This window comes from Hippichthys cyanospilos, chromosome 20, assembly GCF_059441005.1.
Source record: "Hippichthys cyanospilos isolate Australia breed blue-spotted pipefish chromosome 20, RoL_Hcya_1.0, whole genome shotgun sequence".
In the NCBI taxonomy this organism is placed as follows: Eukaryota; Metazoa; Chordata; class Actinopteri; order Syngnathiformes; family Syngnathidae; genus Hippichthys; species Hippichthys cyanospilos.
In genome coordinates, this window is record NC_142388.1 from 3,806,426 (window position 1) to 3,820,702 (window position 14,277).

Consider the following 14,277-nt stretch of genomic DNA (forward strand, 5'->3'; position numbering starts at 1 on the left):
ACACTTGGAACAACTGTGTTTTTTCAAACTAATTTTTCAAATTAAAATTCCTTTGCTTTGGAAAGCAGAGAACTTCATCTATATCTTAGTAGTGCATTGAATTGTTCTCATTAGACATTTCAGGACTAAGTAAGTCACTAGTTGACTCACTAGTTCTACTAGACACATCCTAAAGTGCTATAAAATATAGGTGTAAAAGGGATGCATTATTATTATTATTATTATGTACGTTCTGGTGCTTTACTTCTATAGCACTAGAAGCAGCCAAATGGGAAATAGCCTAGTTTCCCTGCACTTTGAAGAAATAGTTCTACTGATGCGTTGAAATGACTTACTAGTGTGGTAAAAGTGTGTATTTGCACCTGGACAATGCAGCACAGAATTGGGACCAATAAAATGCCGAAATGAGCTGCCACAAAGCAAATAATGTTACAGTGAAACTTTATTTTCTGAGCCAACCGGAAGTGCTTTTTTACTTCTCGACACTAGCTTGACCGTAGTAAAATTCCGCGAGCTGCGCTGCTCAGCCAGTGGAGCCTCCAGCACGGAGCGCGCACGCAAGTCCTGCGAACTCGATTTGCGTGGAGCCCCAGAACAGGAGCTCCCACGATCGGAAATGACAGCCGCTGTCACCGCGAATGACAGCTTTCACTCTGGCCAGTTTCACTGATGCAACAAACTTTTCTGACCGCTTGACACATCCAACTTCGATCCGAACCGGATCTACAACAGAGCGGGACTATGCCAGAGATGGAGAAAGGGAGACCGCCAGAAAGTAAACGCAGCAGGAAACCCGCGCATCCCGTAAAGAGGGAGATCAACCAGGAGATGAAGGTGAGATGTTGCTTCACAAAGTATAAAAACTTTTTCAACTTTGTCTTTCAATTTAAGTTTCTCACAAATCAATGCACTTATTTATTTCATCTGACAGACCATAAACGAACAAGATATTCCTCTACAAAAAATGCTTAAATCATAGGCATTTAATCCCGATCTGACAGGAAATTTTAATTAGATTGCATGTTAGCCGATAAAAAAAAGAGGTTTTTCTTTTTCTGACTCGGTGTCAGACCAGCTGTGGCCCCGACATGCACACAGTTATGTCCCCTGGAGATCCAGATGTGCGTCACTACTTCCCTGCCCCCGCTGGAGTTGAAGGGCGGGGGCGGGTGGTGAGGTTCGGACTTTAATATCCCCAAATAACACTCATCAGCCCCGGGCTGGGTAAATACGTGACTTTCTTGAACATCGGGGACGTTCGGCCCCTCAGATGTTGTCGTTCTTCTAACGACGAGTCAAATCACAGTCCGATTCTATCCCATCATTATGGATAGATTACCGCATGGAAACTTATCCACGGATTTTGTGCTTTGTTTGGGTTTGGACATTGGTTATTTGAGAGTGTTGGTAAGGGATATCCAAGGCTCCTTCAAGCCCGCGCTGGGAAATCTTAAGTTTTTTTCATGAAGGACGAGATGATTCTGGCATTTAGCGCGGGGAGGAAATGTGCTCTTTTTTTCTGTAAGTGGTTTGGACTGTGGAGTTTTGATATCCAAGGGAGGTGTAGTGTTACGAGTTCCCCTAATTTTAATCAAAACATGCGAAACGTTATCCTCGCTTGATGTAAAGCTTGCCCCGGTTGGCTCCCAGGGTCGGCCCCGGTTTGTTGGCTTTGGACGCAACCCCGGCTGCGGTTTAGGATACGGCCTGTCACTCTCACAAAGCAGATGTTTGTCTGAACTGCCAAAAAGAAACACAAACAACCGTGTGGGAAGGGCGGACGGACAAAACTGTTGAATGAATGTCAGAGTTGTATACACGTTGACACTACAGTACATCATTTCATCTTCAGGGCTACAGTGTTCCGCCACTGGAATTAGAACCTTCATAATCAGCTGTTGCACCTTGGTAACTAACCCCGGTTACCTTTGGCAAAAGTTATGGTTACCTCATAATTGAGAAACTCTCCCAGCACTCTCAGAAATGGGCTCAGTTTAGCTCAATTTCCGGTTTTTAAAAATAAAACCTCTTGGGGTTCAATAAATACTAGTTTAGTGGAGTGATGCGTGAGCGTCTGCCGTGAGATCGGGAGGTCGAAGGTTGAGTCCCCGGCCAGGTCATACTAAAGACTATAAAAATGGGACCCATTCCCCTACCCTCTTGACACTCGGCATTAACTCTATATTTTATCCAAAAGATGGCACAGTCAGTCGTCATGCCATTTTGAACTTCTGGGTGAAATTTCAGCTCCCCGGTGTCTTCTTTCAATACTTCCCCTTTGATGTAACACACCTTTGAGGTCAAGATCAAAATAAGGACGAACAGGACAATATACTACACAATATTTGCAAATATTTAACAAAGTTTTTCAAACCAAGACTTGGGCTATCCGTTTGAATTAGAATTGGTATGCATTTGTAAAGTTTTTACAACTTTTTAATCTTTTTAATTCATTAAAAAAGGATCACAAGATCTGTGAGGTGGCAAGATTTGCGACAAAAAAAAAAAGTTTCAGAAACTTTTAGATACTTACACATTTCCCAAGGTCAAATTGACCCAGAATGTTATTACTATAGCAGAAAAAGAGAGGACTCTCCATCGCACAATCCCCAAGAATTACCTCAAAACATTTGGCTTATTGAAAGGGTTGACAGCAACATTAGAATCCAATTATACAGCATAAATACTTGTGAGGGTCAACTGTTATCCCTCGGGTGCAATCGACACTGATGAACCCCACAGGCGAGTCACAGGACTAAAGGGTCACTGTTTGTTTTTCCTGGTGTGGGGGTACAGTGTGTTTCTATTGAACAGGAGTCAAAGTCAAACTTTTATGCTGATAATGTAAGAGGGACATAAAGATCGACTCCGACTATACCCCGATTTCTAAAGGCTAGGCTGAAACGAATATAATGAGTTAACGCTATAAGAATGTGCCAATTGAGTAGAGGTGTAGAAATCATGAACAAGCGGGGGTAAAATGGAAATCAGGTCACACACTAGAAGGCAGAAGAACTGATTCCCCGCTCGGCCGAGGTCCGGCCCGGTGTTGTCTCTGTAATACATCTGTTTCAACAGCACATTCGAACGTACTCCCTCCACGTCGGGCCCAAAGCGCAGCACCAGACACCGGATACTTGACTTTAATCATCGTTAGGCATATTTAGCTGGATATGATACCGCTGCGCTCACTCGCACACATACACAGCAGAAAGTGAGCAAGTCAAGGGAGAGATCAATTTCTCCGAGGGCCCCGGTGCAGAGCAGAGGTCGGAGTGAGGAAAGCGGAGGGAAGGGAAAGAATGTGTAGTCGGTACTACGCCGCTTCAACGCAGCCGCAGCAGACTGGCTGCGCTGGAAAAGGGTGAAACCCGAGAGGCCGAGCCGGGTCGGGTGTCAGCGCTTGAAGGTGTCGGCGGCGGAGGGGAGGATGGCGAACATGGGACGGATGGATGTGAAGGGGCAGTGGGGGGGGGGCTGGGAGAAGGAAGAGAAGCGGGGCATTTCCGAGAAGCGTGGGACTTCGCTGTGGTGTTGGATGTCCCGCTCTGATTTCTGCCCATTCTGGATCAGATTTCCCCTCCAATCCGGTTCCTCCAAAACCACGGAGAGAGGTGGGTGGATAAAGAGAGACCTTTGTGTTTTGATTTTTTTTTCATCTGGTCATAATAAAAAAAAAAAAAAAAAAAGAGAGGGGGGACCACACATCTGCAGGGAACAGTTTTCTTTTCTCCTGCTTTTTTTCTAATTAGATGAGATAAACAAAGCGTGATTCATAGATCTCACACTGGTGTCGGGTTTTAAACTTTTCCGTCTCAGATTTAGCAAGGGTAAACAACATGAATACATCATGGAAAAAGTGTTATACTGAAGTCCACTGTGCTCGGATTCCGTTCTCTAACAGGGCTGGTGCTGAGAAAGAATCCCTCCCATTCATTCAGGGTAGTAAGGTCTGATTATGTTTAGCGTAGGATAAAAAGTTCCACCGCAACCACGGCGTAATATCCTATTCGGGGCTCTTACTTACGTAAAAACAATGCTAATTTGCCACGTCTTTGTCCTGTTTGTCCCACGCAGACTTTTGCAGAAAGCACCATGAACGAGCTCCTCGGATGGTACGGCTATGACAAAGTAGATCTCCGAGACGCTGAGGCCAATGAGATCAGGAACTACAGGGAGAGGCGCCAGCACGTATCCGTGTTGAAAGGTGAGGGCGGTTGCCTAACGTAATTGAGAGAAGGCTTTGCCAACAGGTTTTGCAGTTTCTACTGACATAGCGTCTCCTCATCTGTCTTTCGAGATCCATCTTTCATCACTTTGAAAGCGGACACTTTTCCTTGACCGTAAAAATATTTTCGGTATGTCTTTCAGAAAACTCTTTGCCAAAACCCAAAACCGTGGACGGCAAAGTCGGTCACTCCGTGCTCGCGATGAAGAGCGTCGAGCGGGAGTCGTTCAGCGTTCCCTCGTCATCCTCTTCCTCCTCATCGACAAGTATCTCCACAAGCGTGCCCAAGGAGCACAAGAGCGCACCCGTGATCGTACCGCTTATAAAGCCATCAGCAGGTAGCGAGCTATTAGCGCATAGCATTAAAAAATCACCATCCATGCATCTTGCTTATCTCCTATCCAGGAGGATCGCAGGTGTGCTGAGGTCTATTCCGTTTAACCATTAATACCACAGTTTATCTAATTTTACTTGGTAATCAGAATCATAAATAAGTGGAGGATTTCAGGTCGGATTAGGCATGGGCCGATATCAGATTCTGAAGCTATGATAACCTCGAGCAAAAATATTCCATGCATGCCGAGAAGGTTAAAAAAAAAAAAAAAAAACTTTACCTGAAAAACTTTACTTTAAAAAAAATTACCATCTATTTTCAGGCGGCTTATTGTCAACTCTGCAAGCACTAGTGATACCGTATCACCGAACTGCGCTGCGCTTCCATGAATGTCCACTGTGAGGCACACTAGACTTTGTAAAAAACCCTCTTAAATAATGATTATATATTTTCAAAACTACTTCAAATGTTATCACCTGTTTTTTTACTATTATGAGCATAAATGTGTGTTTTTCATCAAAACTTATTTTAGTTTTTTTTAAGTTACTTTCTAAAATCCAAAAAGGGCACGGAGGCCATGCCAAAGGCCATAACTTGATTTCAATTGGTAAAGCTTTGTCTAATCATCTCCCAGAAGAAGGCGAGATCATGAAAATTCTTCAGAATTTTAAGTTATTTTCAGACACGTGTGTGTCATGTCCTCTAGGATGCTGCTTAAGGGGTTAACCCAAAGACCTCCCCCTAATCCTACAAGCGATTGCCAGATAATTACCTCCAAAAAGGCGGCTTGATGAGTCGACTCTGCAAGTGGCCAATCATATTCTGCTCCATATAAACGCCCCATTTGTTAGATTAAGCACAAAAGAAAAGCAGTCATTACCAGTTAAAGAGATATTAGCGCTTATGAAAACCTTGACTTTTTAATACCACCCTAAACCGTCAAGCCAAGTATCGGCCCAAGCCTACAATAGAATGTATTATGCATTTTTTTTTCATATTCATATTTATATATACTTTTATTACAGAACTGCTTCAATTAAAAAAACTTCTGGTAAGTTTACAAATTTCCAACTGGTTTGACCGCCATTTTTTCTTCCTCTTCCAGTTGATGACGTGCAGAATGTGAAGATAGTGTGCGTTTGGTGCCAGAAGGAAGGTGTTAAGCGCTACTCTCTATGCATGGGCTCAGAGCTCAAGAGCTTCTGCAGTGAGAAGTGTTTTGCTGCCTGCAGACGAGCATATTTCAAGCGCAATAAGGTGAGCCATAACTAGATTGCAAAATATGTCACTAATACATATGCATCCAACCTTAGATGCTTAAAATTAACCCTCATCGTAAATATCCCCCTAAACAAGTTGTTGCTAGAACTCATTCAATTTCAACTGAGCAAAAATAGAATGTTTCAAAAGATATTTGGTAGAACCCACTTCCTAGGAATATTTGGTGGAAAAAATATGGTGATGGAGGTCAAAGTTTATCCGGAATGCTTAGTATCAGTTTCTCGTTAATGGAGGTGGGGGTCAGCCATTAGAGCGGCTTCAGTGTTGGGGAACGACCACAACAACCACTATGAGGTACCGCTCGGATGCACACGGCATGATTTGTCACCTTCCATTAAGACATGGATATACCATCTAGCGGTACGGGTTGACGTGCGGCGATATCGCCTTTCATCGCTGCTGTTGTCTATAGTGTGATGGGTTCATTCACAAGAGTATCAGGACAAAACAAGTGTCTTAGCAGACTGCGTGCAACAAGCCCTCTACGTTTTCAGAGGCGGGAAGGGAAGCAGTGCGGTTGACTTGTTGCTGCTTGTCTGAGAAGAAGGCTAGAAGGCCTGAGGCGAGGTGTCCACTTTCAATGCATACCTTACCTTCAGCTGCCTCATGTGTCGTAACTCAACACGACTCGGTGGGCCAGGGAAGCACTCGAATCCGAAAAAAGCTCATCTTACACAAATCAAGACAAATTCCCATATTAATATTGGCTGCATTAATATGACAATGCATCAGTGGCATTACCTCTCTACTTGGTTGTATATGCGTATCTATTTCACCACATAGTAATTTCCTTTTGCTGAGGGTTTGATGCCATTCATGGCAAGGCAAATCATTTCAATACTTTGCCAGACTTTTTAAAATTTGATTTGCTGGTAAAATATCGATTTCACTACACTATTTTTTCAAAGAAATACATCACTACGGTTTCAAGTTAATCCATCACATGTGTTTAAGTTTTTTTTTTTACTTCTCGACATTGATTCAATGTGGATATTTCATCCCGTGGCTTCTTCCCATTAGGCCAGAGATGAGGACCTTCATGGGGAGAGATCCCCCCAACACCCCCATACAGAGGACTCACCCAGGCTGGTGATGAAGATAAACAGCAACGTTAGAGTAAGATGATACTTAATAAACAGTTCCACACGGGTAATTAGATGATGGATCACCTTTGTGACCCTCCACAGTCTCTCTCTCCCGTGTTGCAGGTGTGTGATTGGTGTAAGCATGTCCGCCACACCAAAGAATACTTGGATTTTGGAACTGGTGAAGAGCGACTCCAGTTCTGCAGCACCAAGTGCCTGAATCAGTATAAAATGGATGTGTTCTACAGAGAAGCTCGAGCGGCTCTTACATGCTCCAGCCCCGCTAGAGCTAGCCAAGAGGGAAGACCAGACCACAACACTGTCGGACAAAAGCTTCTCACGCCAGAGTCTTGGAACAACAGTAGCAGCTCAGGGGAAGCCCATCAAAGAAACATATCTCCCAAGGGCCCTACACCAATGCTGGGATCATCAGAATCATCCTCCACATCCCCATCAGAGTCAACATCATCTTCTAAGCTTCCTGTCCCTGGGCAGAGAACTCTGGACAGGCCCATCCAACCTCCTCCACCTCCACCTGCTGTAGAGGTGTCACCTCACCCAACACTTATTCCGCCTCCTCTTCCTCGCCATCCACTAGAACACCCACGGATTCCTCAAATGCAAATGCCCTTTATTAGACCTCCTCTTCATGCCCAAGGCCTCAGAAGCCCCCTTGCTAATTCCCACCATCCAAGACCCCCAGGTCCTACTTCCAGTCCTATCCACAGACCTCCTCACTCTCCACACATGCAGGCTCCCACTTCCTCCTCCATCAACCCCCCAGGTTTGATGCATCCTCTCCCTCGGCCCTACTACCCTGGCTTGCACTCTCCTCCGCTAATGTTACCCAGAGGCCCTGTGCCAATGCCTCCCTTGATGAACTTTGGCATTCCTTCCTTCAGTCCTCTCCTACCCCAGCCCACCGTTCTAGTACCGTACCCCATTATTGTTCCTCTACCTGTCCCAATACCCATTCCAATACCGATTCCAGTCCCTCCCAAAACAAATTTAGAGACCCCAAATCACGCTGGTGTTATACAGCCTGTGCCGGAGGGAACAGACAGATGTAGATCCATACCTGCCAGGTTTCCATCTCCCGGGAACTCTGAAGGGAACAGCCAATTACTAAACCACAGATTTGGTGGAAACTTGCCTCACGGTCTCCCTTCACCCAGTGATCCCAATTCCAAGGACATAGGTTGGGTTAAATCAGAGAGGCCATTCTCATCGCCATCGTCAACATGCCACAGTGGGTCGCTGTCCCCCAGAGCACAGTACAACACGTCACCCTCCTCAACACGAAGCTCGGAAGGAGTGACGGACTATAAACAACAGCAGCACTCAGAACGGCAAGTTATACAACGGGTTCTACAAAGAACCCAAGTTAAAATGGAACCCAATGTCAAGACGGTAGTGGACCTCTCGGGGCTAGAGGAATCAGGGTCTGTACAGGGTACCGTATCAGCCCCACCCCCACCATCACAGCCGTCTTCGCATGACACTGTATTCCAACATCAGGATAGCCACATCTCACCTTCGCACACTCCACCAAACCCTTCAGTGAACAACCACCCATATGATACCATAACTTCTGTCCTGAAATCTCAGACCCATGCTCCTAATGGGATTTCCTCAACGCTAGCCATACCAAGTCCAAGTTCACCTTTACCACAGAGAGCACCAGCACCTCCAGATCCTGCATTAACTGAGCTGGAATCTATCAAAGAAAACAAGTGCTCCGTTGTCTGCTCTGTACGAGTTGAGGGCCCGGTCAATCAGACCGAAGAGCCTTTAGCGGCAGTGAGGGATGCAGAGGAAGACCCACACTTGCCTGATGAGGACCACGCCTATGCCCTACCTACCGCACCAAAGACGGGTGGGACCACCACCCCACTACTCTTGCCCAAACTCAGGGACAAGGGTAGCTTAAGGAGCCCTGCTAATATCCCCAGTGCTGGAGACATGGAGCCAGCTCTCAAGAGGAGATGCCTACGAATTCGCGATCAAAACAAATAAAAGAGGTGAGAAATGGCAATTCCATGCTTGAGAGAACACTTAACACGCGGGTGTTAAAATTTGACCAAATTTGGGCCTTTGATCTTGAACACTATGAGACCAAAAATAACTATTGAATGTCATACTAGGCCAAGGTTCAGAACGGCACCGTGCGTTCATTTCTAAATGCTTGCAAATGGAGGATAGTGTTAGCGGCCTGTACGACCATCGACGCCTACGGGTTAATGTCCTCAATTTGGTGCATGCCAAACACCCAGAGACTTGGAAAATAAAAGATCTAGTGGGGGAATGACAAGGAAAGTGGACTAACTACTGTATATTCACTTTTGGTTTTCGAAATCCCAGAGCATTGTAATATTTAGCAACCCTTTCCTAAGTGACATGCCATGTTATGAATTAAAAACCACCAATTATACCGAATATCATTTGACCAAAGACCGGAAAGTCTGTGCACAGATTCCCATAGGAGAAACTGAATCACAGGTTTCACATGCACATGGTCACTAAACAGCATGGCGCCAAACAGAAAGAATCCTGGTTACCTGGCACTCTTCTGGGTTCTAAGGTTACAAGAGGGGAAGGAGGTGAAGGGCACGGGTAGTGAGAGTCACTTTGAAAGGCGATCACTTTCGACAACCTGACAGTCACAATGCTTTGGTTGCCTGCCAAGATCCATTTGGCTGCACTATGTTGTTGTGTGTATTAACATATACTTTCATCCTGGGCGGTTTGCGGCGCACAAATTGTTTGTAGGCTTTTGTACCAGACAAGAATAGATGACTGGTGTGCAAAAGTAGATCAAGCAAGCGTGAAGTCGAAACGAGACACGACAAACGCGTTCTAAAGTCCGCGCGGACGACGACGACCGTCAGAGAGACTTACAAGGTACTACGATGTAAGACTACAGCTCTGGGGCGTCTTTTGAAAACATATGGACAAAAGCAGAGTGATTCAATTATGCACGTCATAGTGACACCCTAGCTTGGCTGACTCAAGCGCTCTCCTATCATCCTCTTCCCTGTCTGCGCTCGCAACTGCTGGCCGTTGCCAACCAGATGTTAAGTATAGCAGAACAGCCTCCTTACTTTGGACCTATCAAAGGGCCCTTTTTATTTCTCGCGCTGAGTTGGTAGTCCAAATGGCTGTAACGCCACCCGTCCGTCCGCACCCACTGGTACCGTGCCATAATGAGATCGTGTTACCGTTTGACTGTATGTCCCGAGATTAATCCGCTGATATTTCAGACATGGGTTTTAATTTCAACTGCTCTGCTTTTCCGCTGCGTTGTCCCTCAAAAGGTCAGCAGTCAACTTTAGAAAAAGTATTTCCAAGTGCTATCGACGGACAATGCGCAAAGCGCCGTCTTTTGAAATAATGTCTTTGGCACGGGTATCGCAAGATTCCCTTTCACTAAAAGTGAGTGTTGTCATTTGTTGTGGTTTCAAGTGTTCCCCTAGTAACCGATACATATGAAATCACAGCATGCTGCTTGTGTCGTGCGGACGGATTTATGGCCCGGCGTTGTGTGTAACGAGAGCCGGCCCCTGCCCTATGTGAATGGCTTTAGCTCGCCACCGCCGCGCTTTGAGAGGGGCATTACCGTCCTCCCTCATTGTCTTTACGGCCGAATGTCTTTTAAAATATCTCTCGCTCTGACAGAAATGGCAGCCGACCGGGGGATTGGGTCTCAGGAAACGGTTGCTTTTTCAGTCTGAATTTCCTTGCGTTTATTTGGGATATTTTATAGGCTTGTGTAATCCGAACCCGCCGCTTGAGTATTCGCTGAGCTTTTGAAACTAAAACGCGAAGAGACAGAGGGAGTATAGAACAGCGCCTTCACATGAGTGCGTGCCTGTTGGCATTTAATATGCACGTGTGTGAGCGAGAGAAGCCAGATGTTCTCGGTTTGATTGTGTAAGTTATCGGCGGTGTCGGGTAGACTCCAAGTGTTTATATGACACGGGTGGATAAATAAATGTAATAAGTTTAAAGGATCTCTTACGACGTATCCTCATCTCTACCTTCTGTTTTTTTCCTTCCCAAGCGGATGAACGGGACCCCTGTTCCACACAGTATGGCAGTGCCAGATTCAGTACCCCGCCCTCGTGTGGACGGCGCCAGTGCTAACACCTTCCCGCCTGCTCGCCACAGCCCACCAGTGTTGCCCGGCCTGCGGACCAGCAGGGTGCCAAAGCGGGAAGCCCAGATGGCTACGTGAAGTCTACGTGGATCCGGGGGAGGACACAACGCTTTCACATATTGCGGACCAAAAAGAAAGTGTCACAGGCTAGCGTGTTCTGTTGTGTCGAAGGACTGTTTGAGATGGACCACTTTTCACATCTTGCCAGACGATCCCCGAAAGTGTGTTGATGTTTGTGCACTCATCTTCCTCCCCCTCTCCTCCCCCTTTTTCTTACTCCACACAGCAGACAGGGCACTGATCAGTCTTGTGTGGTCTTCTCAGATGGAGCCTGAACATGATCTCTTTCCAGGGGAAACAGCTTGTTTTCTCTGCCCAGCTTGCACAAAGAGCCACATTGTTCCTCTCCGCATATACCACACGGACGCCCCGATCCAGGTTTTGGGTTACCTGCTTGATGGGGTTTTATTTTTTGACCGACAGCTAGAAATATAGGATAACCTTCTCTCCTCCGTCTCCCTGCCCAATCTAAATACACTAATATTTGAGCACTAAGCTATTCTGCCTTTCAAGGTGGGTGAGATTTTTTTTTTTATCATCACAGAGGAATTTGGAGGTTGAAAACTGATGATTGAGCAATGTGACAAGGTGTCTGATTTCGATTCATGGATTGTAATGTACAGAAAAATATAGATTACAAAAGGGATTGCCTACTGATATACAGTAGCTGGGATGACACGCGATCACTCTCGTGGTCCTGATGGTGTCGGTCCATAAATTTTATTTAAAGACCCTGGGGTATTGCCTTTCATCTGATCTGTTCCGAAGACAAATTAATGACGTTTTTAATGGAGCGGGGAAATGTCTTTTATGGAGAAGAATGTTGCCCAACTTTCCTCAGCTGTTGTCATGACAGCCAATTACTTGAGACTGAATCAACAGCGCCTCTACTGGTTGCAGCCAAGTAACGCAATTGCCTCAGTTGCCTCAAGATGGAATTAATCAACAATCGAATTCAAAGAATTAATCAATCAAACGTGTGTTGATTTTTTTATGTTTTCTACTCACAAAGAATGCCCTGATGGGACAAACTGTACTGTATAAGTGAGTTATATAGTCTGCCTTAAAAAAAGGCTCGTATCAGATGATTCCAAAAAATAACAGGCTTGTAAATTGTTACCAAGTGTGGTGTTATATTAAACCGTCAAATGCTGTACTTTGCAGCGATCAGTATTATAGTTCCCTGTTTTGGGAATGCATCATGACATTTTATCCAGCAAGAGACTACTGTATGTCCAACTTGTTTTTTTAGCTTTATGTTGCAATACCTTGAGGTTGAGGTTTGCGAAAAAGTACTTTTATTTGTCAGTTTTTCAACTAAAAGTCACTCATTTCTGAGTTGTTAAGACATTATTTCTGACTGTTTATGCAGTTAACCTTTGTGCAGTATTTTGTCATATCCTTTGAAACACAAGGTGACAACAGGTCAAAGTTCAAAATGGCTCGACCACTTGGTTATGATACTACCAGGAAGAAAATGACCCAAACATAATCAAAATACCGCACAAGGGTTTAGTGTAATTATATTAGGAGGGCAGTGGCAGGGGTTTATAATTTTGTCTTTATACACTTTATCACAAAATGAAGCTGAAAATGTACACTGATGATCCTGATTCTCACAAATCCATTGCGGTGGTTTGTAAAGAACACTTGCTAAAAATCTATCCAAAATGATAAACTGTATGCAGCCTCCCCACTAGAGAGCAGTGCATGCTTTGAAATATTCCGCCTGCCTGTTTGTGTTGCGAAAGCACCAAGACCGTTGACATTGCCACCAGACTGACATCACTTGCCAAATACGTTTTCTGCTATGCCAATATTTTCGTTGTCCATCATATAAAGCACTATCAAAGATGAGCGTGTAGTCCTGTTTGATGGGTGAAGTAGCCAACTCAACAGTTTGATATCCAAATGTGACTCCCTGCACCTGTGCCATCATTCCAGAACGACATCCACTTATGTGTGCTCGTCCAAGCATAAACGTGCGCGTCCAGCTGTGGCGACCCACGTCACATTTCCCCCCACCCCCAAATTCCAGCCGCCACTCTCACCACCATGGTCATGCCGTTATTACTGGAAGTCATCCTTGGCTGGCCAGGAGACTTGGACAACAACTTCTGTGAGTCACTATGAAAAATGAAAAACTATGAGAAAAAAACAAAAAAACATTATGATCTCACACTATAGGATTAAAAAAAAACTAATAAATGGCTGCCATTACTGATTTTGTTGCACATTTTAATTATTGGTTGTTGTTAATGCCCTTATGCTTTTTTTGTGTGCTTACTGAAATTTGAATGAAAAAGTACTTCAGTGCCTAAAAACTGTCGCGATCACACATTTATCCCAAAGAATAGATAACACAGGTTGTTTGTATTTGAACTCTTTGTACAGTTAAATAAACGTTATTCTAAGAGCAACTACTTTTTTTTCACTGCGTACCTGAATCTTGAGCATTTGTTGACATAATTAACTAATTCGGGCCTATGACAGCCAGAATTTGAGTTTCTAAAAGTCTATTTTTAGCTGCAGCAGCATGTTTGTGAGGCTGCGCATCAGCATTCCTCAAATACTCAAAGTCAGTGAGTCGAGGCTTTGAAACAGATTGATGAGATAAGGGAGCAGGAATTCCGGTCTGGTGGGGGTCGGGGGTGGATGGGAGGGGGGTGTATCCTGAAATGAGGGAACAACATCGATGGGCAGGATGGATGAAAACCACGAGTGCGCCGAAGTCCGCGCAAAACACTTACTCATAATAATATATGTGTAAAGTGAAGAAACTGAATTACAAGTGGGTTAAAAGAAAACCGAAACTTTCAAAGTAAAAGCTTCTCAATCGGCAAGCGTTATTTGTTATACAGTTTGGTGATGAAATGCTGCATCCGTCATTTGAGATTTTAGACATCACTTACTTGATTGTTCGATAAACTTTTTGGCAGGATATAGGGACAGTTTTATTTGGCGAATTAGTGAGTTTTTTTTTTATTATTTTGTTTTGTTTTTGAGATAGCTTACTTTTTTCTCCTGCTCCACTTGCAAATCAAGGAGTAAACACCCACAATCCATAGAAGTGTTATTGAAAAAGTCATTTTAAGTGCGTGAGAAATTGCAAATTACTCTAGCATTACACATA

The 14,277-nt window shown here is 44.5% G+C and overlaps 1 protein-coding gene across 2 annotated transcripts; it reads left to right on the plus strand.

The window, feature by feature from the left end:
• The first annotated feature begins 547 nt into the window (after window positions 1-547).
• LOC148406990 (sine oculis-binding protein homolog A-like) lies at window positions 548-13,564 on the plus strand. Of its 2 annotated transcripts, none has more exons than XM_088402671.1 (7): window positions 548-834; window positions 4,078-4,207; window positions 4,372-4,566; window positions 5,668-5,819; window positions 6,864-6,959; window positions 7,031-8,949; window positions 10,989-13,564. In XM_088402671.1, exons 1-6 carry the CDS (start codon window positions 742-744, stop codon window positions 8,942-8,944), a joined length of 2,580 nt encoding a protein of 859 aa, XP_088258797.1. In that variant the 5' UTR covers window positions 548-741; the 3' UTR covers window positions 8,945-8,949; window positions 10,989-13,564. The 2 variants fall into 2 exon arrangements, with proteins under 2 accessions (XP_088258797.1, XP_088258798.1); XM_088402672.1 differs by having other exon boundaries at window positions 7,052-8,949.
• The last annotated feature ends 713 nt before the right edge of the window (window positions 13,565-14,277 follow it).

What these genes read in the sequence shown, in the direction of transcription:
- LOC148406990 (XM_088402671.1), top strand. Translation starts at nt 742, where the DNA reads ATGCCAGAGATGGAGAAAGGGAGACCGCCAGAAAGTAAACGCAGCAGG. An exon ending in GCTTATAAAGCCATCAGCAG is followed by an intron (nt 4,567 to 5,667) that starts GTAGCGAGCTAT and finishes TTCCTCTTCCAG; the next exon opens with TTGATGACGTGCAGAATGTG. An exon ending in CATATTTCAAGCGCAATAAG is followed by an intron (nt 5,820 to 6,863) that starts GTGAGCCATAAC and finishes TCTTCCCATTAG; the next exon opens with GCCAGAGATGAGGACCTTCA.